The sequence below is a fragment of the Homalodisca vitripennis genome, chromosome 5 (assembly GCF_021130785.1).
Source record: "Homalodisca vitripennis isolate AUS2020 chromosome 5, UT_GWSS_2.1, whole genome shotgun sequence".
Classification (NCBI taxonomy): domain Eukaryota; kingdom Metazoa; phylum Arthropoda; class Insecta; order Hemiptera; family Cicadellidae; genus Homalodisca; species Homalodisca vitripennis.
In genome coordinates, this window is record NC_060211.1 from 105,895,785 (window position 1) to 105,922,069 (window position 26,285).

General features: G+C 36.3%; 1 protein-coding gene across 2 annotated transcripts in view; it reads left to right on the top strand.

Annotated features, from left to right (window-relative positions):
* The window catches only part of LOC124362649 (transcriptional regulator ovo-like), a 43,960-nt gene extending 20,473 nt beyond the window's left edge, over nucleotides 1-23,487 (top strand). Inside the window, exons 2-7 of one of the 2 annotated variants that reach the window (XM_046817341.1) lie at nucleotides 13,390-14,552; nucleotides 15,511-15,810; nucleotides 16,322-16,510; nucleotides 18,383-18,692; nucleotides 19,897-20,021; nucleotides 20,914-23,487. In XM_046817341.1, the coding sequence (XP_046673297.1) occupies nucleotides 13,390-14,552; nucleotides 15,511-15,810; nucleotides 16,322-16,510; nucleotides 18,383-18,692; nucleotides 19,897-20,021; nucleotides 20,914-21,084 (2,258 nt within the window). In that variant the 3' untranslated portion in view covers nucleotides 21,085-23,487. The remainder of the gene's footprint in view (nucleotides 1-13,389; nucleotides 14,553-15,510; nucleotides 15,811-16,321; nucleotides 16,511-18,382; nucleotides 18,693-19,896; nucleotides 20,022-20,913) is intronic. The other variant, XM_046817342.1, reaches the window with a different exon arrangement.
* The last annotated feature ends 2,798 nt before the right edge of the window (nucleotides 23,488-26,285 follow it).

The window sequence follows — 26,285 nt, forward strand, 5'->3', positions numbered from 1 at the left end:
CCGTGGCAATGCACAGCGGAGAGCTGGTAGACGGAGGAGCATGGTGGCCAGGAATAGTAGTAGAGTGAGGCTGAGGATGTAGGAAGGATGCATGATGGAGGACCGGGACGCTGTGACCGCTACTACAGCGGATAGGAGCAGGACAGCCCGGTATCCTTGACCGTGGCGGTGCGGAGCGCTAGCTGGTAGCGGGAGGAACGAGGAGCATGGTGGCCAGGAACAGTAGTAGAGTGAGGCTGAGGACATAGGAAGGATGCATGATGGAGGACCGGGACGCTGTGACCGCTACTGCAGCGGATAGGAGCAGGACAGCCCGGTATCCTTGACCGTGGCGGTGCGGAGCGGCTAGCTGGTAGCGGGAGGAACGAGGAGCATGGTGGCCAGGAACAGTAGTAGAGTGAGGCTGAGGACATAGGAAGGATGCATGATGGAGGACCGGGACGCTGTGACCGCTACTACAGCGGATAGGAGCAGGACAGCCCGGTATCCTTGACCGTGGCGGTGCGGAGCGGCTAGCTGGTAGCGGGAGGGATAGCCTTGGACAACCAGCATGGCGGCCAGGAATGCACGGAAGACTCAGAGCTGAACTTGGCTCTGCTAGCGCTCTCCTGGTCGTGACTCACAGATCTCGGCTCAATAGAGGCTGCTTGCTGCTGCATTATCTGCAACAAAAACTGTTTGTGTACTTGTAGGAGGTTTGTTCTGAAGCGGTAAACCCTTCCACCAACTTACGTATTCTGCAAGTCATCGACAACAAATTATTCCCGCCATTCCTGTCAGAATGCATTTCTAGTGTGGGCACCTTGTGAAGTGCTCAATCATATCAATGTAAATTATGTAGAATGAATGTGCCGTATAGCGTTATTCTGTTTAGTGACAAACATGCACACATTTGAATTTATTTATAATATAGTATTAAATAAATTGAAGAATATGAAAATGTGTCAATACTGAAGAGTTACATTAACTTATTTATATAATACGATGGTAGTAACCTACGCATATTTTTGGCACTGGTATTGCCTATTACGCATTTTGCTTTGTTACTTATGTTTCCATTAGATGACTCAAAACACCAACTCTTTACCACATCATCCTGTAACTCCGTAGGAGAAATTCCCCAGAGATACGTTAGTACTGCTAATTATCGTAGGTCTTCCAATAATAAACATTAACATTTATACTAACTTCTAACTTGTACATTTATTTACCGGTACATAGACATATTGTAATCATAACATAATTATATGTAATAAAAAGTAACAATAGTTACAAAAATAGAGACGATTTTCATCCCGAAATAGTTTCTCTTAACCCAAAATTTATTTGATTAATTTTATGGTTATTTCCGATTGATATTAGAAGTCAAAACTATAGTAGTGTTATGACTACAGTTAAAACTGTTTGACGAAGGTTATTGTTATTAATCAATCCGCAGTTATTAAATAATATGGAAAATAACGAGATGGTTAAATCAACGTAACTATATGAGTGGATGGATGCCTGGAGACTTTAACGCTCGGTTTCAAGGACTGATGTAGTTTAATAACATAGGCTACTAAATGTTGGTATTGGGATATTTAAGAAGACAGCTAGCTCTTTGTTATACTTAAACATAAATAATAACAGCCTTTATAGCTTCATCCATTTTTAAATTTTTGCCCAATTACAGCTAACCAATCAAGAATGAGTAAGCTCTTCAAAGTTTTTACTGGTAATGGTTATCCTTTTCGGAATGAGCTATGATGAGTTTTTGTCGCAAATCGCTCGCCACCACAGCCGCAGTTAGTGTGGTGTTGTCGAGCGTGAGGTAACGCCAAAAACCACTCAGGTTGCGGACCGTGACCGCTAGCTAATGCGGTTCCGCCGGTTCGCCGTTCGGTTCACCGCCCCTTCCTCGCTCCGAGCAGCTATCCTGACTTGGCCTCATTGTCCGCTGTTACATTTCAAACTGTTGACTGTCATCCATTAAAGCTGCACCATAACCAACCGAGTCGTTATCAAGTCACTAGAACTGTTGTGTGGCGTTCGCGTATAACGCGCTTGTCGAAACGAATGTTATCATTTTAGATAAGTACAGCTGACACTGTCAGGTGTAGGTAGGGCTTGTAGTTTGGAGTACGATTTTATCTCTGCGTTTGGCACTTTCTTAATTTTGACGTTCGCCACCTCAACCTTTTCCTATTCTGAGCTTTCCGGAAGCTATTCATTTCTTTGAATAGGTTACTCGTTATAACTCCTTTTTAATAGTAAGGATATTAGAGGAGAATTTTTTAATCGATTATTCCGAAATTTTTGTAACATTTCACAACAAGATATAGTAAAATACATATCACTTTATCCAAGGATGAGGAGATATAATAAATTATTTACTATATTTCCGAATAAGAAAGTGTTCCTCACTTTTCTCATTAAACTTAATATTGTTCTTAACCTTATCTTTCATTTTAGTACTTTTTTTAACCGTAATTTATTTAACCGATAACTTGCCTATCCCCATCCTATGGACCAACATCTGAACAAGTATCACCTTTTGCATCGCAGAAAAAAACGAATAAATCGATACAGAACTAACTTATTGATGCCGGTTGTGATCCAGAAAGCACTCTTCTCTAATTTCTGAGTCTAAAACAGACTGGCATACAGTCCCTTGTTTCTACTTCACAAGTTTTATCGTGATAACAAAGTGACACAATTATTTTTACTCGACAAAAACTGTTTGTCAAAGTCATCGTCTGTAGTAGTAAATCATGACTATGATGAATGCCAGGCGTGTGCTTAAGTCAGCGAGGCAGGTTATTGGCAGGCCTGCTGGTTGTGCATAGCCGCACAGGTGTCCGACCAGAGCAGAGCAGAGCAGATATCTGAGTGGTTGATCACTTCACGGTCACGCACCTGGGCACTGGGCAGCGACAGAGACCTTGACAGTTTAGTCACTCCTCCGGACCATGAGAGGAATGCTGTACCCTTGCATCAGCCTATATCGGTATTATGCACGGCGAGTTAGCAAGGTAAAGGCTAATTCTGATCTTTAGCTTTAGCGAAAGTCATACCACCGAGGACTTTATATAAGAAGTCCGACCAGTTAAAAACATTCCGTCGAGGACATTGTTACCACTTTGCCATAGTAGCATCCAAATAATGATTACATCTAATTGAGAATTTTCAAGTTTTATTATGACAGTGGGTGAAACCAATGACATATCCCCATGATTATGCATATAACACATGCAGTCTAGTTCTGAGAAGCGTGAACAAACCTGTTTAATATATTATGTTAATCAGAGTATGAGCATATACAAAGGTTATACAATGTAAGATTGTACAAGTGCGCAGGCTACATATATGCATGTGATTAGCCAATGTGTGGTTTGATAATATTTTTGTAATGTATAAAAGAGTTGTTTTACCACATAAGCCCAATTTTAACTAGATCACATAATATACCATTAACTTTCTGGTTGATACTTGATGTTCCTCTAAAAGGAGCAGAGAGTACGTATGAGTTAAAGAGACAATAATAATTAGCCATTTGATAATGAAAACAATTTCATCCACATTCCCATATAATGCTAATCCTTAATCTCAGTGCATCTAAGTTGTGTTTAAATAAAACCAATCCATCCGTCTAAATAAAAACCTCAATACATTTGTTTATCTATTCTCTTCGTGGAAGAGAAAAGATCAAACTCAACATGGTCAGCAACTATATGCTATTATTTTATTAGAATCCTTGCAAATCACCTTATGATCTTTGACAATAATTTTTCTGACTTTTACATCTATCTGACTGTACGATCAGACAAATGAAGATAATAAAGAAGACACATGAAATATACCTTAGGTAATTCTGTAAGTTATTACTATCGTACGGAGCCAAGAGTTACTTTGAAAGACATAAATCATTGTCTATGGGATCCTCGATTACAATGGCCGAGCTTTGGTGTCATCATGTCACGGCCTGGACACACTCGGCTTGTGAGCCGCGCCGCGCTTCAGTAAGCCAAGGTTTGAACTTTGCCCGACGAAGCTGATGTCATTGAAGATAGTCTCATTACATTGCCCAAGCCCCCTTATCTCTACTCTAAGTTCTTCTTATCTCTACGTGCCTCCATTCTTAATTATTTGGCTTTCAGCGGAGTCATAAATTACACGAACTTCACGTGCCGGTTTCTCTAGGTCCTTTTAGGGTTACTAGGTAAGGTCCGAGGACAATCCTGGTGTTGCGATACTCGTGTCCTTTGTCTTCCTGATGGAAGTATTAGACTATATAATTACGAAACGTTGGTCATATAACGTTTACAAGCGTACAATGTATAAAATAAAACATTTATCACTTCTAAGAAAAAATACAAAACACCTTTTCCTTTAACTATTATGCAATTGCTTCCTAATAATTTCATAATGTGGTATATTACATTAATCTAATTTGTGCTCTATAATATTTTCATACCATATACAAAGGTCTTCACCGAAGAAGGCTGAACATGAGCAGAGGAGTCAACACTTAAAAGAGTAAACCAAGAAATCGTGAGAATGTTTTATGTTCATGTAGCCAATTAAATTTATTTTAACTTGTTTCAGACTGAAATTTTACCTGCTCGTAACTTTATTTTTTTAAATGTTGGAATGTACAGAAATTTATAAATTTATTACTACGGATTTATTTTTGTCTAGGATTCGAGTAGACAATCCAAATATCGGGACATTAATGCTTGATAAATTCATAAGGTCGATTAAAATCGTCATAATTCATAATAAACAGAAGCTCAATCTATAATGAAATAAACGAAAAATGCTAAACATGTTCGGTATATTTGTTTCTATTATCGATGAAAAAGCTGTTGGATCATCATCGCTTCAACAATGTTAGTGTCTCATTGAAGAACAATGGGCCATTGATCATGTAACAGGTTACGTAAGAGAAAAGACGCGAGTGTCCACGATAGACACCCTGCTAAGCCAGTCACCACTGCACAGATGTGAGGGCCAGGGCAGCCACCGTGACTGTGACGTGTGACATTCCACCGACCGCTGCCCCTGCCCTTCCCGCCCCGAGGGTGTGGCCACCAGCTCAGTTCAAGGTTATCAACAGGTGTGCTCTAATCGCTCCACTGTCAGCTCATCTAATCATCCTGACGTTCTGTCAGAATAATGTTTTGTTTATATCCATTCATGTAGTGATTGGACCGGTGACCTTCCTTCTATATTTTTTCAAATCAGGATGTTTAGTTGTAGCTGTTGGGTTGTTTTGGCTGTTTCCATCTCGGTGCGGACATGCTGCTTTATCTTCTCGTGATTTGCGCTGGGCAATGACCGTGTCCTGTTTAGAGTGCAAGGGACTTTAGATCTCCCCGTTGGTTTAGTGGGAGATCATATCTGTGCTCTATACTGTATCATAAACTGTATCTAAACGAAACCAAGTTCGTGTTATCTCATTTTAAGTTATTGAGTCTTTTTTATACTAATTTTGATATTCTGTGTTATTCGTAAGTGTATCTTTAGCCCTCCTCTAAGCGTGCAAGGACAAAATCCAGGTAAACAAATGATCTTTATTTGCGATTCTTGTAACGGCCGTGCGATTATTAAAAATGTCGAATACCACTGCTTTAAAGCGTTTACAAATACATTAAATAATGTTCTTTTTAAGTCTTCGGCTGATTAAAATGACAAGACTCCAGTGCGTGGTTCGAAATCTGTCTTTAGTATAAGCGAATATATATTTTAGCTTTCCTAAGGAGACGTCTGCAAATAATATCTGAGCATCTATCGGCCACTCTGGAGATCGTCGGTGGAAAAAAAGTTTCGAATTTTTGATAGGGATATAAGAAATTTCGATGCAATGTACCAACTGGCTACATAAATTACCTATATGAAGATCTTGGTTAGTGAGGTGAAGAATTCTACTTTCTTCTCCCGGCTAGTGCTTTTTATTCAAGTCTCAGAGTCACTCAAAGCCTGCACGGCAACATTGCTGGAGAATAAACCGTCGTTCTTAGAAGTTGTGAAACTGCTGACATTTAAGTTCCTGTGGATACGGCGGGTGAACTTTGAACCAGAAATCAGGTTTTGGACCTGCTTCACAGTTCACTGTGGTCGAGTAAGTCCGTTGAAATCTTCATGTAAGTGGCACCAGTACATAGTGACAACTTTCAAGGCTGTACATAGACGGTACATAGTAAAACCAGATTCAAATCTAGTGCTACTGCACGATTATTGCCGGAATTGTTCAAGGATACGGCGTATCACAGATTTGTTGCTGAATGTAAAGATCCGCATGTTTTGGTTTCATCCATTCAAAGCTATGATCCTTGATAGTCATAAATATGGATGTCTGGAATCATTCACCGGATGAGACTACAAACGTGAGTAAACGATTTTGAACTTTTGTGCCAGAATGTTCTTGGCCTACGAACAAGGTTCAATGACATCTGTTCATCCTTCATAGTTACAATCTTCTGTATTGTTGCTCTAAATAGCCTATGGCTGTCATATGTTCATGTTTCGTCCACGTCACATCACAGATTCCTTTAAACGACTCGGAAATTCAGTACACAGAGCTAACAGAAAATACAATATAAGGCGAACTTTGTTAGAAAAAGCGGCTAGATGAGTTTCGCATAGTACCTGAATACAATAATTGTCCTGTTCTTGCAATTAATTTTCTCCTAATGACATCTAGACGTCACCAAACGCCTTCGGTTGAAAGTCTGACTCCATGGGGTAATACAATAGGAGGATGTGTGCCTTTAATGCTACAACTAATGACTGTTCATTTTTCTCGATGTCAATTTTAATCTAGATTAAGATTTATGAATTATCTGTCACATTTTATTGAGTTGGTCATAATTGGTAAAAATTAGTTCTTAGAAAAACTTTGCACGAGGAGAAAGATTTCATATTGTGACTACTACATGTGGTAAAGGAAAATTTCGACTATCAACCCAATTAAACTAATGTTCAAAAAACATCGAATCATGTCCTTCATTCATTTTTAACAGTTTCAGCCAACACTTTGTCTAGACAATTCTCTCTTTGCCAGCCTTGATCCTTCCTTGTCCAGTGCTCATGAGGTCAGGAGCCTGACCCAGACAGCACGGAACTCAGTTCTCCAGCACCGTAGACTGTTATCTCCAGCGCCAAGTCTGGGGCAAGGTTATCGCCTGCGTCACTGTTATCCTGCCTTTGTCATTGTCAATGAACTCTTGTCTAGAAATAATCCATCACAGGTACACGACAGCTGGCCGTAGGTCAATCTATTTTCTTCTACTGAAGTAACCACAGACCCAGCTTTAAACATATCAGTCACTGCTATGGCATAGCATTAGAGTAAAACTGTAGAGTAACATTGTTATGTAAAATCGGTTTTTTGTCTTAACACTTGTTAACGTCTTGAAGGTTTGTCGAAATTTTCTTTAAATATATTATAAAGTATTTTGTACGCTAGTATTTTAATCGGTCCAAAAGCAAGAGTGCAACTTCATCTTCTACATTTTTTGACAACACAGAACGTTTTTACAATATATCTAAAGCCGATTCATTTCTTCCAATAAAATTAAAAGACCATTCTAAATGTGAAACCAAATTATATTTGAACAATGAACTACGATTAAAGTAAATATCATTACAAAAGTCAATTGAATTGTATACTGGCTGTTAATTTACATATAAATTAAACGACATAAATATGACTGTATCAGAGAATTACAAACCATTTTTGTGCATATTTGACAACGGTTATTCGAGATTTATGTTTTACTGTCAGAAAGGATGTTTTACAGTTAAAAACAGTTCGCAATATCAGAATTTTAGCTTGGTTGTACGGCCTTTTAAATGAGAAGAGTTTTAAAGAGAACCAAGGTCATAAAATGCCGTTGTAAAATCTAGACACAATGAAAAGTATTGTGTTTATTCATTTCCAGTCGGCGAAAACATCAAAAGATCGTGTTTCAAGGCGGACTGATGAGCGATTTATGTCTTTCTGCCTGGAAACTTCCAGGAAAAGAGCTCCTCGAGGCTTGTGTGTAGTTCTGTTTGCTTTGGCCGACTCCCACCAATGTAGAGGATCTGGAGGCGTCTATTCTGGTCAGTTTGATTCTGAGAAAGATCGTGCCGAGTAGCATTGTCACTTTCCTCATAACACGATAACGAAACGGGAAACCCGTACTAGCGCCTGTTGGCATTGATAAACACGATCGGGCGCCTAGCTTCCACTACAACTTCTACATTGCGGTACACAACAGCCGCAGGCCGTTCAATACAACAAACATTTTATTGTGTTAAATTAGTTTATACGTATTGCCAGCGACATGAGCACGGGGATATTGAAAAAGGGAAATTGGAAAAGATTGATAGCAATTGATTCCACGGTTGACTGTTAGATTCACCCTGTACCATATGTTGGAAATGTCGAAAAATTACGTATCTCTTCGCTAACTAACCATCTTTTCTGTTTACTAAGCTTCCATTGCTGTCGAGGAAGTCATCACTTGAGTGGACGTAACAAATCGTTTAGAACTTCTGTTACGAAACGAGCTACTCCATGATGTACCTCTAAGTAAAAGTAAAGCTATTTTAACTGTTTGTTAAATACACAAGAGTCGCAAGCGAATATCCGCCGAGCAACACTGGCGTCTTGTTCACTGGCGACCGAAGACAGCAGACTTGTTCTTGCTAAAGGAAAGTTATTCGCTTGAAAAGACTTAACCATTAATTAGTTTAAAATCGAATATTCACAGATATAAGCCGTTAACAATTGTGTATTGTACGGGTACACTGGTAGGAAGTGGGACTTTTATATTTATTTTAAAAATCAAAAAAAGAAATCATCGACGGAATTAATCTTATCATGTCTTACAGCAAAGACATTACTTGGCTAAGTATTTAAACAGCAAAACATACTTATTTCGATATATTTTTGTGACAACCTTTCTTCATACGTAAAATATATAACCATGCCATCCGTGTTATTTACATCAAGAAAATTCATATATTTATAATATGGCAGGAAACATTTATAATCTTGATAAGTTTTTGTAATGTCACCTTTATTTGTTGGAATTAATTTAAAGTTTTTATAAACTCTGCTTGTCGAAGTGACCGACGCCGTTGGTTGTCCAGATGGAAATTTGAGAGAGGTGATGTACAAGGGACCACCCTGACCTGCCCCAGTTCCCACACCCCCACACCCCCGCACCTGCACCCCTCGTCCGGGCTCCGCTGCTCCGATTTTGCCCAAATCACAGATCCTGGGGGTGTTTGTTCCATACCTGGGCCGAGATTCTCACGGCCCACCCTTTCACTGCCTACCACTTCCACTTATCGGGCAGCTGAAGTGATCGATGAACTCTTTCCGCATGTGAGAAAACCCACGGAAACCATCTGGCCAAGGTGTATCGGCAAATATTCACGTGGGAACTCGCTTGTTCTCTCACATTTACCATGTTCTCTTTAGAAAATGTAAATCCTAACACATGTTCATGTGAAGGCACTTCAAGTGATGTATCATTACTGACTTTTCTTGTTCTATTTGGTTGACATTGTCAATAAAAATTCACCTTATTCAGACAAGATCACCTACTGTTTTAACAAACCAATCAGAGCTTCAAACTTGAACACCTTTCAAATAAAATAAATGTTTGTGAGCAAATAACTAGATTGATCAAATGAACCTCAAACCATAATAACTTAATCTGCCTTTGGCGTTAGAGATGTCTCTGCTTCCCGTGGATTCGAGGTGCGTCCGTATACACGGTTTCAACAAAATGCGTACTTAAAGGGAAGTTGTGTCCAGTGCTGTACCGGATTCTGTATTCCGTGCATTTAATATGCATTCCGAAACAAATATATTTAATTCGTGATCGAGTTGACCCGTGACTGAGGTTGGCTCCAACCCAAAATTTAATCCTTGACGCTTCCATCGCGTTTACGTCGTACACGACACAAAATCTGGCAATCTTACAGCGCTGGTGTCTCCTACATTTTTGTCATATCTTGGTTGCACACGGATGTACCACCAGTGTTCTCCAAATAAAAATTTGGTTTGTACGTGTGAGATCAAACACTCCGTCCGGCTATCTCTTATATACACATTCGTGTTGAGAATAATTATTTTCTCATTTTCCATTTTTGTCTTTGAAAATGCAAGAAATTTTAAAAATAAATCGGTATGTGTCCATAGCAGGTTTACGAACTAACTTGTATTTGTGCTGCAGTTATGTAACTTCTATTTGAATGTATCAAAGCAGCAGTTTACTCTGAAAGACTATACATCGGCATTGCAAATAAGACAATATTTAGAGATCATCAACTTTCATTAAAAGTACTTCTTCCAAATCGTCGAAAGAACTTGAAGGCATTGGAATTTTAATGCAACACAAGACCACCCATATATTACTATCGGATGATGCGTTCACTTCGGCTCACCACTCGGTCAAGATACGTCTGACAAAGACTGAATTGATTCCAAAAGAAGCTTAGGGCAAGGATCATTGCCTGATATGGCTCATGAGGAATGTGTTGTGCGTGATGTAGCCGTGGAGATGAGAAAAGCATTGTCCCAAACCACTTACTTGCCTGTGGCTTTGGGTTGCCTTGCTGCTAGACACTCATGCAACCTACTGACCATCTAAATTCCCGAGGTAGAGGCCAAGTGTTTTATCAAGATCTTTGCAGTTGCTAATAATTATTGTCTTTTTTGTTCAATTACTTACAGCGAACAATTAAGTGTGACCCACATTATCCAGTGTTGTACCTAAATATACCAAGTGCTTTCTCTAAATCCTTCTTCGTGACTATCTTCATGCATTCATCCAAACACGTTGCCAATGTTTGAAGAAGTCATGAGGATAGTAATGTCCATCAATTTATTGTTGGACTCGTTCGTAAGGCCATCATTAATTTTACATTGTACACCACTCTGCTGCCTTGTCATCCAACTATTTATAGCGAATGGGGGACAAATTTGCTACAACGACGAGGCACTATTTTCAGACACCACCCAAATTCCAAACTATTCTGAGAACCCTTTCTAATCCGCTTTTCATGTATTCCATGAAATCACATATCTATCGAATTTCTCTTTAATATACCACTATCGTTAAAATCGCGTGTTCTCTTTTAAGACTTAAAAATAAATTATACTTGTCAATATAAACGAGTCAATTGACACTCTTATTCCGCTCTTCAGTTAATGAATGCTAATTTATCAGTCGTTCCACGACAACGTGATAGAAGATGAACAAAAACAGGATCACTGTGAAGAACGTTACACAATTCATACGTAACTCACTTCGAAATCTGACCTCTAAATGTCCTCTATCGGAAGGTTTGCTGGTGTTGGCCTGTGTGCTGATTACATGTTAAATCTCCTCAGCCCAAATCCATCCAGAACTCTACTATCGATTTCATTTGCCTTCCATTTCCATTATCTAATCCTGTGTTACCCGTAGTATCGACTTCGTTCTATTGTATTATGTATACGAAACGTAAACCGATGGTCAGTATTGACGCTTTACATGGAGATTTCTTGGTATGCTTATGGTCAGAATCAAAACGAGTTAGTTGGCTTCTACTGGCATGAACTGAAAGAGTACGCTCGAACTTCTATACTTAATATATTTTGTACCAGTCCTCTCAGATAGTTTAACCACATGAATATTCTCTGTTCGCTCTGCTGCCATAGCATTTTTAACAATAAGTCGTTAAGGAACTTTTGTTAGCATCTCACGATAATAGTGACATTTACGAGCTTTGTTGTTCTTAGAGTGATAGTGATTGGAGCTCTCCAAGCTGAATGGAAAATTAGATTATTTAAAGCCTCGAGGCAGAGCCTGCTCTTACTGCATCACAGCGATAATGTTTTTTTTTTCTACAGTTCAGTCGTACATAATATAATTGTTTACTGTGTCTGAAACACCGGAACACTTAGTGAGTAGCTAAGTCCACAGGTATATCAGCTATAACAGACATACACCCAGTTGCGGATGTGTTAATAGGCCCATTAGGTCCAGACCGCAAACTGGATAATTAAACCACATTTATAAATTCTTATAGTTTGAACGCTAATTTAGAAATACTATCTGACGTGAACTTTGGCAATGGTAAGAGGGAATTTTCATCAAATCAAGCAGAAAATGTCAATGTGAAGTAACTTGTATTGTTTACTTTGTTATGTAATAATGATTTCATTGTCGTTTTGTTATTTAATGGGAATTTAGTACTTGTTCATTTAAGTGGTGTAGGCTATAGTGTTAATCAATTTGGATAACATTCATAATACAGTTAAAATATCTCATGATGTATGGAGGTGTATGTCAAGTCATATTTAGTTAATACATTTTTGCAGTAACTTAAGCATCTATATTAATGCCAATCAAATAATAATAATAATTTCTGGATTATTGTCTAAACTGAAAATATTGATTGAAAGCCTCCTTTAACGTGCTTATACTAAATGTTTACTTTAATCGATTCTATTGAAATTAATTAAACTCATATTAGATCATGTTCATTAACTGCTAATGTCAAAAAGTGTAATGCTAATAAGTACTCAGCAAGAAGATATTAAATCAATTACGAATGAACTAATCTAGTCACACTGGTAATAAGACTTAACAATTCAGCAACTAAACCAAACTACAAACTTCCACCCTCCGTCTTTTCCGTGTCAGTAAAAATTACCATTTTTTTTTAAACACGTTTAAGTAATGATTGTTTTGTCATTATCGCACGAACACGTTTATATACTTTGTTCAGTCTGAACAATACGCAGTCTAGTCATCAAGATAATCAGAGATGCACACGTCTTGTTACTAATGAGTTTAATCTTCCTTAAAATTTGATATTTTTTGCACTGCTAGTGTCACCGCCCTTGGTAGCAAAAATGAGACAAAGACTACCAGAGTAACGGTTCCGTTGCGTTTGCGCGGTCAACCGATACTTCCGCATTCGATGACACCTGAACAAAATGGCGGCGACGCGGTGCGGTGAGACGGCACAGCATGTTTAATTCACCGGGCCTCCGCTAGATCGCGCTGTTGTACTCCCTGTCATGTTTCAGACTCCTAGCCGGACCCGTGCAGGACCTGGGCGCTAAACGAAGTTGTTAGAGTTCCAGGGTCATTGGCTCCCATTGGCCTCACTAGACGTCTCCAGTTACTATTACATTTAGCGGGGAAAAGATTTGTTGCAACAAATTTCAAGTCGTCTTATTTTTATATCTGTACTTGTTGAACGTTTGTTTAATTAGTTATAGTTGAAGTTTAAATAATTGCTTTCATTTATATATTTTGGGTTCTCAGATATCCAACGTTTTTTTAAGTTAGTGAGATCATTAATGTTGCTATAAATAATTTAATTTTTGCTAAGACTTGGATGTCTTGTTTTCAGATTGCCAACCACTGAAGAAGGAGGAGGAAAGAATCTGTCCTCACTCGAAATCTCCAGTTCCTCGAACTCTCTCGCCCAAAGAGGGACCCAAGGCGGAATCCTCGGAAAGCAATGAGAGCTGCCCTCCGAGAAGGTTTATCTCCTCCATTCTGGGGGGTGATGTGCCCTATGGAAGCCAGAATCATCACAGGCACCATATCCCGACATCCGCAGAGCGCAAAGAATATTTGCCTTTGGACAAGCCGGAACCTTCTGCCTCCCCTCCCAGATGTCATCCTGTCTCTGTTATCCAGCGGACCCCAATTGTACCTCTGGTCAAGCCGAAACAAGAGACAGAGATAATAGTTCAAGAACCAGAACAGGAAGCTCCTATCGATTATCACATTCCAAAGAAAGAACTAGATCGCAAAGAACTAGAGGAACCAAAAAGAAGACAAATAGCTCTGGCAATAAAACGAAGTCAGTTACTCTTTGCTGCTGGAAGAAAGTTGAGTCCAAGTGGGATGATTTTAATGGCAGCAGCAGGACACACGAGAAACGGTAGTGGAGGAGGTGGATCGAGAGGTCAAGGAGGTGGTTCTGGAGGAGGATCACAAGGATCATCTTCTGGGCACTCATTTGGTTCTTCTGGAGGTGGTGGTTTGAGCTCCAGCAGTGCTGGAGGAGCAATTGGAGGTGGTTCTGGAGGTGGTGGAGGTTTAAATCCTGGAGGGAATGGAAAATCTAACTACGGTCCCAGCAGTCCACCCACGGGTTCACTTCCACCTTTTTACGAGAGTCTCAAGAGTGGAGGACTCCCAGGCTACCCACATCAGTACAGCCAGTATCAATCTATGTTGTCCTCGTCTCCACTGCCCATGGATGTGGACACGGGACAGGATCTTGGAGCAGGCTTCCCTCCTAGTGACCTGCTTCCCAAACAATATTCTCTGCTACAGAACGTATGTGCCCAGTACGGTTTGGCAATGAAAGACGATGATGAATTGGCGAACATGATGAAGGACTCTGGGGCATTCCTGGCCTATGATGATGTCATGGTAGATGCAATGACAGGTGCTGTGGTGGACCCTCTTCAGTTCACCGCAACTTTAACCTTCTCCTCCCCAGACCACACAGCCCTGCTGGAGAGTCTCAGTGATGCAGCAGAACTTTTCCTTAGAGAGGTATTCATAATTTTTTGTACTATAACATATTAATCCTCTTACAGCCTTTGAGTGTTGTTAACCCCATGTAAAGTCGTAGATGTTCTTGATCAGGAGTGGGTGTTAATACTTTTAACATTTTTATAAAGGAATCAAATGAACAAAATTGACACCTACTTGAACGTTTGAACTGTTTCACCTATTATAAACTCAGATGAGATTTAACATTCAAATGACATCAACAATTATCAGCATTCAAGTAAAATTGTACTAGAAAATACTTGTAGTTATACCATAATTGGTGGAGTATGCAGGTTTTTTAGTAATTTATGGTTCAATAAATACTTTAGTTAAAAAAATTTTAGATACATACAACAGAAATAATTATTTTGTAAAGATTGCCAGAATTTAAAATTTACTGTTTTTTATGTTTATTTACAGTGATGTTGTATAAAAGTTGAAATTATCTTTAGCTTTTAAAACATTTATTTTCTGAAGAATGCGTTTAAAGATAATGTTTCTGTCTTGAATATGCCCAAGTTCTCAGACATCCCTGTATTGTGTAGGATGTTGACCTCATGCCGATGCACCCTTAAATCATCCCTGGTACTTGGCTGAATGTTCTTGTAATCATATTGAGATCAATATTTTCTATTAAAATTACATACCTGTTTCATTTTTAGAGTATAAAATACTTCATGTTCATGAACAATATTTTAATATGCAAATCTCCAGAAAACAATTGCCATATTACTACATGTAACATTAACGTAAATACATTTTATAAAAATGAATTTGCTTTCATTTAAAAAATTATGTTTTTTTTTTATGTAAATGTTAACAAATATTTCCAATTGCTAAACTCTGTGCATCTGGATATATTGCATTTGAATGATTAAGTAAACAATATTGTATATACCTTACTTATTTCTAAAGTATAAATAAAACTCAGAAACTGAAGTTATCCCTCTGATTGCAGCAGCCAAGTGAAACAATCCCCCCTCCAGTGGAGCCGTCGGTCAACCCCTTCCCTGAACACAGAGCAGTTAACTTCACTGAGACACCTTCTAGTAGCAGGTCTAGCTCTACCTTCACGTCGCCTCAGAGCAGTTACAGTGCACCCGGCGCAGGCGCGGGACCAGGAGCTGGTGGCCGAGGTCTGCCTCCAGGCTACCAAGACCTGGTCAAGGAGCGCGAACTTGCCCTACAGCTGGCTGAGGAGAGCAGTCAGCAGTTGCAGATACAGGTCCAGTTGCAGCAGCAGACTCAGCACAGTGAGGTAACTGCAGCACTCATGAAAATAAGAAGTTATCTAATATAATAGAAAAATGTTAACACTGTGGTATCCGAGAGACTGAGTAGGTTATACAGATGTGAATAGATTTTTACATACAAATGTAAAAAGGTTATGTTATTATCAGCACACACAGTACTGTAGGCAACCAAGAGAGATAACTATAGCTAACCTCTTAGTTGTGGTATCGCAGCAGAAACTTTTACAAATCCTCATGGCAACCCATGGATTGACTGAATTTAATCAGTTGTCCCCAGGTTAAAAGAGGGGTTCATAGCTCCAATCTTGAGGGACAAATTAAACATAGTTTCAAAATTTTGACTTGTCTGCTTCCTTCTGTTCACTCATTTTTATTAATGAAATGACTGTTTCATTGAATGTTTGTAGAGAGATCTAAAGAATTATACAATATTACATACCACCATTTCAGTAGAAACAGAATTTCTTCCTGCTATATTAAGCACTAAATTGACAATCCTGGTCTGTTGATGTGCAGAATACGAGCCAGTCAGCCCTGTTGTCCCCAGGACTATCCTCACTGGAACTGGATTCCAGTACCAGCATGTCGCTGCCCTCCCCCACAAACTGCAGCCTGGACGGCACTGGCTCCTTGTCTCCGCCGCCCTCCGGGGACCTCACCTCCATCCCGTCCCTCCAGATGCGAGTGGGTGCCATCAAGCAAAGGGTGAGCAAGCAACTTGACTTCGGCCCAGTCTTTTATATCAAGGGATGTTTTTATATTGTTTAGGATCTGTTCAAAAAGAATCAAACAATTGAAATGCTAAAAAAAAAACAAATAATAACCGATTTTAAAACTGTTCTTATTTTATTTTTAAAACTTTTTATTTCCACATTTTTTCACATAATAATTCAGATTTTAGATCAATTATTCTCAACTTTAAGACTAAAATTACTCATATTTTGAAATAAAAATAGCTCTTATAATTCTATAATTCATTCCATCTGTCTACAGCCTAATAAATTTGTATTTTATTACTAAGAGACAACTTGCTTGTCTTTAAATGTAGTAATAATAAAATGGTTAATAAAATGTATACAAAATAAAAATTGTTCTTAATAGTTTCATTGTTACTGCATCTGCACTCTTGACTGAAAGTGCTTGCATATAGAAAAATGACTTTTTGAACAGTACCTCATACAACAGAAGAAGTGAAATAAGGCATGTTGTCATGATTAGCTTCTCAAAAGCAGAACTAGCTGGGCATCTCTCAGATAACATAATACGTTATTATAATCATATATTATTGCTATCATATCATTGACATGAAATCTAAGGGACGATACTGGGCCAGCTCAATTTGAATGCTTTCCAATGCAATATAATTAACACTATTCTAAAGTATTTATGTAGGTAGTTTCTTTCTAACAATTTATTCACGAATTACACAAATTAATTTTCTTTCAGATCAGTAAGTACTCTACTCTAATATTCAGTTATAACCTATTTATAAAAAATATTGTATGATGTTTATGAATTTAATTGTACCAAAATGTATGTACCATAATATAGATCTGTCACAAAAATTGCCTAAATGTTAAATGTTGCCTAAAATGAAATACTATTAACATTCATGTTAGACTATTCTAAATACTTCTAGTACCTACCTATTAATACAGCTACGAACACACTTATGTTTCTGTTCTGTGTTCCAAAGCTGCATATCTAGGCAGGTGAGGCTACCAATGGATTTATCAATAGATAAGCTCCTGGTTCATAATCTCTCTCCTGATATCCTTATCACAAGCCTCTGAGAATGAATCATCTGCTGAGCACTATGTGATGACATTTTAATCTGATTTAAAACTTGTAAAAAGTATACAATTTTACCAATATCGATTAATTTAAAAACAATACTAATTTTTTTGTTGATTTATTGATTAGTTAACATAAATAAATCAGATTTATTAAGCATAAACATAGAAAACAACAACATTGCATTTCTCTAAAATATATTTCTTATGTTGATCAGTACTGTCATAGAATATTCTACTGAAAACATTTGATTTCCAGTATTATTTAGTGGGTGTGAATATATCTTTTTAAGATTAATTTAAGAATTTGTGTGCTACTTCTTATTTACATAAGCAACGAGAAGCTTTGTTTCCCATGTCTTAAGTTTCTATAAGGCATATTATAATTCAGAAGTGATTTGTGTTATTTTTTTACACTGCTTTCTTCAACAATTGAAAACATAATAAAAGAATACAGTTGGGAAACAGTTTTGAATAGTAGATTTGAAGGTTTCTCATATTCCATTAATTTGGTGTCTCACAATTCATTATATTCCCACTTATACAATAGTTAATATAATACTCTGTGCAACATTTGTAATTCTGTTAGTCTTCTCATACGACCTAAGACAATAGACCACTGTTCTTAACACAAAATTATATATTCCAGCACAATAAAATATGCTTAAAGAATACAATAATTTTTTGGAACCATTTCTAAACATTTTAAATACTGCAAATTATAAAATGAATTTTGATACCTCAATTAAGCTGGATTTTATAACTAATTAGTGTTTTCTTGCAGCTGGGTTTGCCCGGAGACATTGCTCTGGAGTTTGTTAATGGTGGACATGGCATCAAGAATCCTCTGGCCAACCACGAAGTGGCCCACAGTCTCCCCCGCCCTGAAGTTGACAAGGCCGACCCAGACACTAAGCCACTTCGTGAGGGAACTCGCTTTGCCTGCCACCTTTGCTCCAAGACCTTCAGTCTCCAACGGCTGCTGAACCGCCACATGAAATGTCACAGCGATGTTAAACGCTACCTCTGCACCTTTTGCGGCAAGGGCTTCAACGACACTTTTGACCTTAAGAGGCACACCCGTACCCACACAGGTCAGTTAGTTTTTTGGAATCAACATCAGTTCAATCTCATATAAACTGTAAACTGGGCATTGTCTTTCATCAGTTATAAACTCTTTCCCGTATCAAATATTATATTTTCCATACCAATTTAAGATAACTAGTTTCCATACCAATTTAAGATAACTAACTAGAATTACATATCAAGCAAAGGTTTCCAAATATTTCTCTTGTTTTTCTCCACATCTCTTCAAAATTCCGTTCTCAGAAACTCCATTATAGAGTTTTGAATAAATCTCCCATATTCTAGACCATTGATATCAAATTGTTAGTAATATTTCACTTTTTACCAATATTGCATTACATTCATTTTTTAGTCCACATGATTTCAGTAAAGTTGAAGTTACATTACATCCATTGGAGTTTATTGATGGTGCATATATCACTACATGGGATATGGCTGAGCCTTAGCGAATATTTTTACATTGGTCTTATGTAACCACAATGACAACGGGAAAATGACAGAATAAATAAATACATAAACAAACTGTGTACAATCATATGACATTTTTAGAAGTGACACTTTTATTCATAGAGTAAAACGAACATCACTTGTGTTGTATTATCCTAGCTAGCTTACCAGAACTTTTATAATTTGAACACTGCTATAAAACGTAACTAACTCAACAAAAATGTGAATGTATCATGATATACATTCTCAGATATATATCATCTGTAGCAAAGATATCTCTAGAAATAGTCCAACTGAACAGTTTAAGTTTTGCATGGAACTTCATTTCTACATAGGCAAGCATGAACTGTATGGTGGTTCAAGTCCAACCAAAATTTGGCTAATGGTCATTAAGGTCTATCACCTAGTAGGCTGACTCAATTTCTCTTTTTCATGCCAGAAGAATGTAAATATTTTTTCTGTATGGTTGTTTGTTCACTGTATGTCTATCTGAAAAACATCTAGGGAATGAAATGAGCTTATATAGATTTGAAATGTTCCATACAACCTTAACGAACCCTGTTTTGTGACACGTGGTGTGGCGTACTTTTACTTTATACCTAAAACTAGATCAGAGTCATTTTAATTCATAACTTGTATTTATCAAATACACCTCTTAGCAGAATTTCAGTTCACAAAAGTGTACTAAGTTAAACTTGAATGCTCATATCAAAATTCCTAAACAGGTTTTTTCTCTAGAATAACAATATGTTTGTTGTATTGCAGGTGTCCGCCCTTACAAGTGTAATCTATGTGAGAAGTCTTTTACGCAACGTTGCTCGTTAGAGTCCCACTGTCTCAAAGTCCATGGAGTACAGCATCAGTACGCCTACAAGGAACGTAGAACAAAGGTAAACACAATTCAATCAATAGACTTTTGTAGCCAAGGGAAAATTCCTGAGCCAGTTCAGTATAGTACCAATTGTTAATTCTTATAAAATAACATATGGGCCAATCAAAGCTAATACGATTGTGCTCTAAATTTAACTCTCAAAGTGACAAACTCAAAGTAGTGGTGCATGTATTTTTCAAAAACTTGTTTTAACCACAACCAATGCTCCAAATGTAACATGCCATATATAAACAGTGCAATCCTTTATACTTCTATATTTTATTGTTTCAAATTATCACAAGTACATATACAAATATTCACAAAGTACAAATGTAATTTTTAAGTCAAGTTTAGTTTGAATCCAGTTTTACATTTACTTGTATTGCTACTACTTTATTAGATAATTCCTAAAACTATATTCATCTCCATCTTAAAACCTAACAAGATAAGAAAATGTATAAGAACAAAAATTACTGTTAATGACCTGAAAATTCAACACTCTACTCTGTCTAGTCTTTCTCTACTATGATCAATACCTGAGATAAAACCATTCACCTTTGAAAAGTGTATACAAATTTAAGTTGTTTTAGTTGCATGCAGTTTGTAAACAACATTTAGCTTTGATTTATATTTTTAATAACACAAAAATCTATGTTCAAATGCGAACAGCTGCCACCTTGACATATTTATTAAATGTCTGACACTTATATAAGGCATGTGTGAGTTACATTTCCTAACAACTTTTGCCGGAATCAGTTAGAAACAATGTTATGGTAATTACTGTTTGCAAAGGCAATGTTATATTGATTACAATAACCAGATTTATAATCCATATTCATATTTAGAGTAGTATATTTCAAATGTGCGCGCTATCGTAATTTTGCCCAGCTAATCAGCTGTTCTGTCTCCAGATGTACGTGTGCGAAGAGTGTGGGCACACAACCAACGAACCTGAGGTGCACTATCTCCACCTCAAAGAGCTGCACCCCTACAGCCCAGCCCTCCTCAAATTCTACGACAAGAGGCATTTCAAGTTTACAAATTCCAACTTTGCCAACATGCTTTTACAAGTTAGAACATAAAAAGAACTGTAATTCATTTGGAACAGTTTTGAATCCTCTATCCAAACGTACAAATTATCAGGACTGTTTCAAATAGTGACTTACGTGCAATGTAACTTAATATTTCGGGTTGGATATATGCGGGATGGTGACTGCGTACTGAGGTGTTTAATTTGCTTTATTGCATAATAGGGTTTTCTCTACACTTCAATGTCCATAGTCTATTACGACTGTATAAACACTCCTATAAGAATGGTTTGGAATATAAATAATTTGCAAATAGATATTTTATTGTGAATTTGGTTTGAGGGATGTATTAGCAGTTTATGACAAATACAAATGTATATGCTAATCTAGTACCTACTTCATTATAAAACCCTGCTTTGCAATATTGCAATATTCAACTGACAACTTAATTACGACTTTTTCTGTCACATTTATTGGGAGGAATCTGTTCATTGTTTAGTACTCGATGTTGGAAAATAAAAATAATTTCAAACAAACAATTTATTTGATTTCTTATTTCTTGAAAAACATATATTTAATTTTCTGAAAATTATACTTACAGGATCTCACTCTAAAATTAATATGTTCATGCCAACTTCCACAAATCACATGTTACAAGTAGATGATGTGGGCTGTAGTGGCTCAAGATAAAAAAAGATCACAACTATATAAAATAGGTTTTTACCATTAGATTATATCAAGACAAATGAAAAATCATCAAAATACATTATTTATTATTATAGAATATATTCTAATTCATTAACATTTTATACATGGAAAAATAATACTTGCATTATAAACAAATCTGGAAAGTTATTGTTGGCGTGAGCATGTTGAGCAGTATGTCAGTATTATTTTAAGCTTTATTTGTATAGTAATGCGGTTATGTAACCCTTCATTTAAACATCCCCAGGAGAACTCTTAGTAATTGGCCTTATAAACATCATGGGTATTGAATAAAATCTCACAAAATGGATTCGAATTTAATGAACGATGAGTAGATTGATTAACCAAAGGTACACTTATGATATGGGGCTTGGATAAATGTAATAGGAAAAAGTTAACGTGTTTGTGTCAGTCTGAATAAATAGATTGTACTTTTTGTTTTATTAACTCGTATGTTGAGAGAGTAAAACGAAAAATACACCCCCTCACTTAGAATAGCATTGTGTATATATTTGTTGTAGTATGACGATAAGTCTGTTGTTATGTCAGTGTTATATACTGTTACTGTTAAGACTTCTGTGCTCTTCATTTGTGATATAAGCATTGTTTAGGTTTAAACCTTCTTCCTTTCTTTCAGCTCCATACTACCCCAGACTCAATGAAACATTGATTTTAAAGTCAATATTTAACGTTGAATTCTAACACTCCAGCATGGTTTAGTCAGTTAATTTTAATCTCTCTGAGTTAGTTTTGTTAACTCTCCTGAAATCACTGGCAAACTATCAGCTTGGTATCACAATTTACTCTTCAATGTTTAAAATTTTTACCAAAACCAAACATTTTGATTTTAAAAATGTGCGGCTTCTTAGAACATGCATAAAAAGTACATAGCTTTTGTATCGATTTTGTGGATATTACTCAAGTTTATTCATGCAACAAATTCAAAGTGAAAACCATTTTAATATTCCTCGATTCAAGTTGAGTTCTCTACTCTGCTGTCTGTTATGTCCTGTGTTTAAGACTTTGTTGAACAAAAAGTCATCTTTTCTGTAGAAGCAATCTTTTAGTATAGTAGTTTATACTGTCATTCATTGTGTAGCTGTGATCGTTAGTGTGATGGTTATATACATTTTATATTTGTTGCTAAGTTTTATTTTATAAAACTACCTTTTAATTTTAAAATTCCTAATGTCTTTAATTTTCCAGTATACAATCTTAAGTTCTGATTGCCTTGTAACATTTTGATTATATTTACTTCAAACTAAACTTGTGTGATGTAACAGTAACCTCTCTTGATGTTCATGTCTTTGATCTTTGATCAGTACTCTGAACACCCAACAAGTCTACAGAAACATCCAAGTACTAAATGTGTATATTATCACTCTTATTTAATATTAAAGTCCTCATTCTCCAAAGTATGTTATTGATAGATGTGTAATTTTTAGATTTTTATATTTACTGCTAAGCAATTTTCTAGGGGTGGTTGTGCATTAAGAAACAACATTGTTAGTTTAGGTGAAATTGAGTCAACAACTATAGATGTTTGAGCAAAATTTAGATTTAATTGACAGACATATTTTTGGAAGAGAAGTAGTAGTTAATTAGTAGATAGTGTGTAATTCTCACAATTTACTTATTCGATATGATTTTTCTAAATTATTAATATGATTCCAATTTTGTATAAAGATTTAGTTATAAGAGTGGACCAAAATGTATATTTTCATATGTATTAAATAAAACTTTTCTATTGTTTGCATGTTTATTAATTTTGTAACCGATAAAAAGTCTTAGCTAATTAATTTTGGTGATTTAATCAAATTAACTATGGTATTTTCCTTATTAAAAAGATACAGTTATAACATAAAATGTTTACACACTGATTTAAAATGGAAGTTGATTGAGAACGTATGTGTCATTTCAATCTCCTATATTGAGCTAAATGCAATATGTTCATAGGTCGGTTTCATTGGGGGAAAGTTGGCAGTAGTGGGTAGCTATCAACAGAAGGTTGTGAGAAGGTTTAAATTCTGAATGTCACGCTAGAGTAGGAGTTGTTGACATTCATCTTGCTTCCATACAGTATTCCAACGCTTTCGTTATATATTATTAATAATTTATAGCATGTAAAGAATGATTGACTGATCGTATGAATAAAAATGTATTTTATGATTATTGTTTTATTAATATTATTATTTTATGATTTTAGTAAAATAAAAGGTAATAAAGCAATTATGTGTTATGAAATGCTTTGCTAAAACCTTAATCCTGAGGCCTCTTTTATGCACATAATATCGTAAAGGCGATATAAAAACGTGTTTCAAACATGGGAATAATAATTAACCCTTTGAGTGCCAAGCGCTTATTGACGGGTTAGGCCAGTTAGTGCCAAGCATTTGTTACAGGTAATAGTTTTGTAGTTGTAGTGTTCCACCAACACAAACACAGTTTAATTCACAAACCAAAAAAATCATAATGGAATGAGTTTTGTTTTACTATTTAGGGTGACAAGTAGGTTATAACTTATATTTATTTAAACTATAATAGCTACTTGAAGTTTTTAATAAAAAGTGTACAAATATATAAATTTTAAAATACAAATCATTAATTTTATGATATTAATTTATTTTTATGGGCTTTTTTATTATTCTCTAGGAACAAATATACCAAATTAAAAAAAGTAAATATCCGTATAACTGAGTTTTGATTTTTTATAAATATATTAGCGCAAAATGTTGAAAATTAACTCTTTTACAAGGGCTATCCAGAAAGTAGATTACATTTTGAATATAAACAAAAATAAAAATACAAGGAAAAAATTATAATATAGGTACATTTGAAATTGGCACTAAAATACTATTTTTCAACATAGTCACCATAAAAATCTAGGCACTTATCTTAGCGGTGAACTAGTTTTGAAATTCCAGTTTTATAATATTGTACCGCCTGAGACCGACCAGGTATTTACACCCTCCTGCAGTTCCACGTCGTCATCAAAATGCTGGGTGCAAGGTCTGGACTGTAAGGCGGATGTGGAAACACCTTCCAATTAAAAGCATCCAGGACTCCTGAGTCCAATTTGCTATGTGTAATCAGATGTTGTTGTGCACAAACAAAATTTATGGTAACCTAACTTCTGCATACCAATTTCATGTAACAAACTCCTTGAAATTTGAGGAAAACTAAGTAAGAGTTCTGTTAAAGTGAATCGGCGGTGTTGTTGAATCTTCTCACCGAGTTTAGAGACAATTTCACCGGTCACAATGCTTGGCTGTCCACTTTGTTATTCATCATGCACATTAGTTCAGCCATTTTAAAACATAATGCACCACTGATGCACTCCACCTTCAGAAATCACATCGTTCCCATAAAGTTCACAGAATTGGCGATATGTCCCAATTGATTTATTGTGCTCAGATGACAAAAACATATTACCAACCACACTTCACAAGTTGTGGGATTTTCAGTTACATCACACATTTTACACATTACACTGTTATTGTAAAACAAGGAGAGACAGTAAACTTTCACTAGCACGGCTGGATAGCCACTGAGCATAGAAACACCCTGATATCAAAATGGCCACCCCATGATTGTACTGACCCTAGTGGCTACGAAGCAAAACGTAATCTACTTTCTGGATAGCCCTTGTAAAAGGTTAACTCTCGTATTTGGCAAAGGGCTACCTAGCTATAACAAATCAAATCAAGATAATTAGTTTATTTTTATTTCATTTCTTGTGTATGAAATGAGATTAAGTACAATGCAATACATCAACATTTAGTAACAGAATAATAATCGTAAAGCTGATCTAGTTGGCCCTCAGAACTTCTTGGAATTACTTGAGGGTCAACTAAATCAGCTCTTAGCACTCAAAGGGTTAACATGACGATGATTTATGTTTGACCACACTCAGTGGCAGCTCACAAGTCTTTGGCTCCTCACCAGGGAGTAACAACTGTTAGGGAACTAACAAACAGTGAAGGAGATTTTTCTTGATTAGTAATTTTTATGGCATTTTGACATATTTTAAGCTGTTATTAAACTTGAATTCATTTCACTATATAAAATATGTACAAACACTATCATATTTTGGCTTGTTGACTATGGTTACAGTACAATCAAAATTGATGTATTAGTATACTTGCAATCATGCTGCGTTTTTAAGGTTTTTCACTCTGAAGTGCAAACTATTATTTACTATTTTATTGAAATAAAGGTTTGGATGGTAAATAAGTTTAATATACAAGTTAAAAAATATCTTTTCTATTACATTATCATCCAACATTCAGCTATATGTTGATTATTCGAAATACATTGTTACTTGCATTATTCATACTCTATAAGTGGTGTAGAGAAATAAACGTAAATAGCTCTGTCTTTACTAATTACTCTGTCCTAGAGCCCTTACGGACATACTCCTACTGACCACACTTGTAACTAAGTAGACTTGTTTACCTCAAACTAAGTTTGGTTAGATCCTATGTTTTATATGTATTAACGCAAAAAAATATTAAACAACCAGCTGTGTTACTCAAGGTTTCGCTCACAAT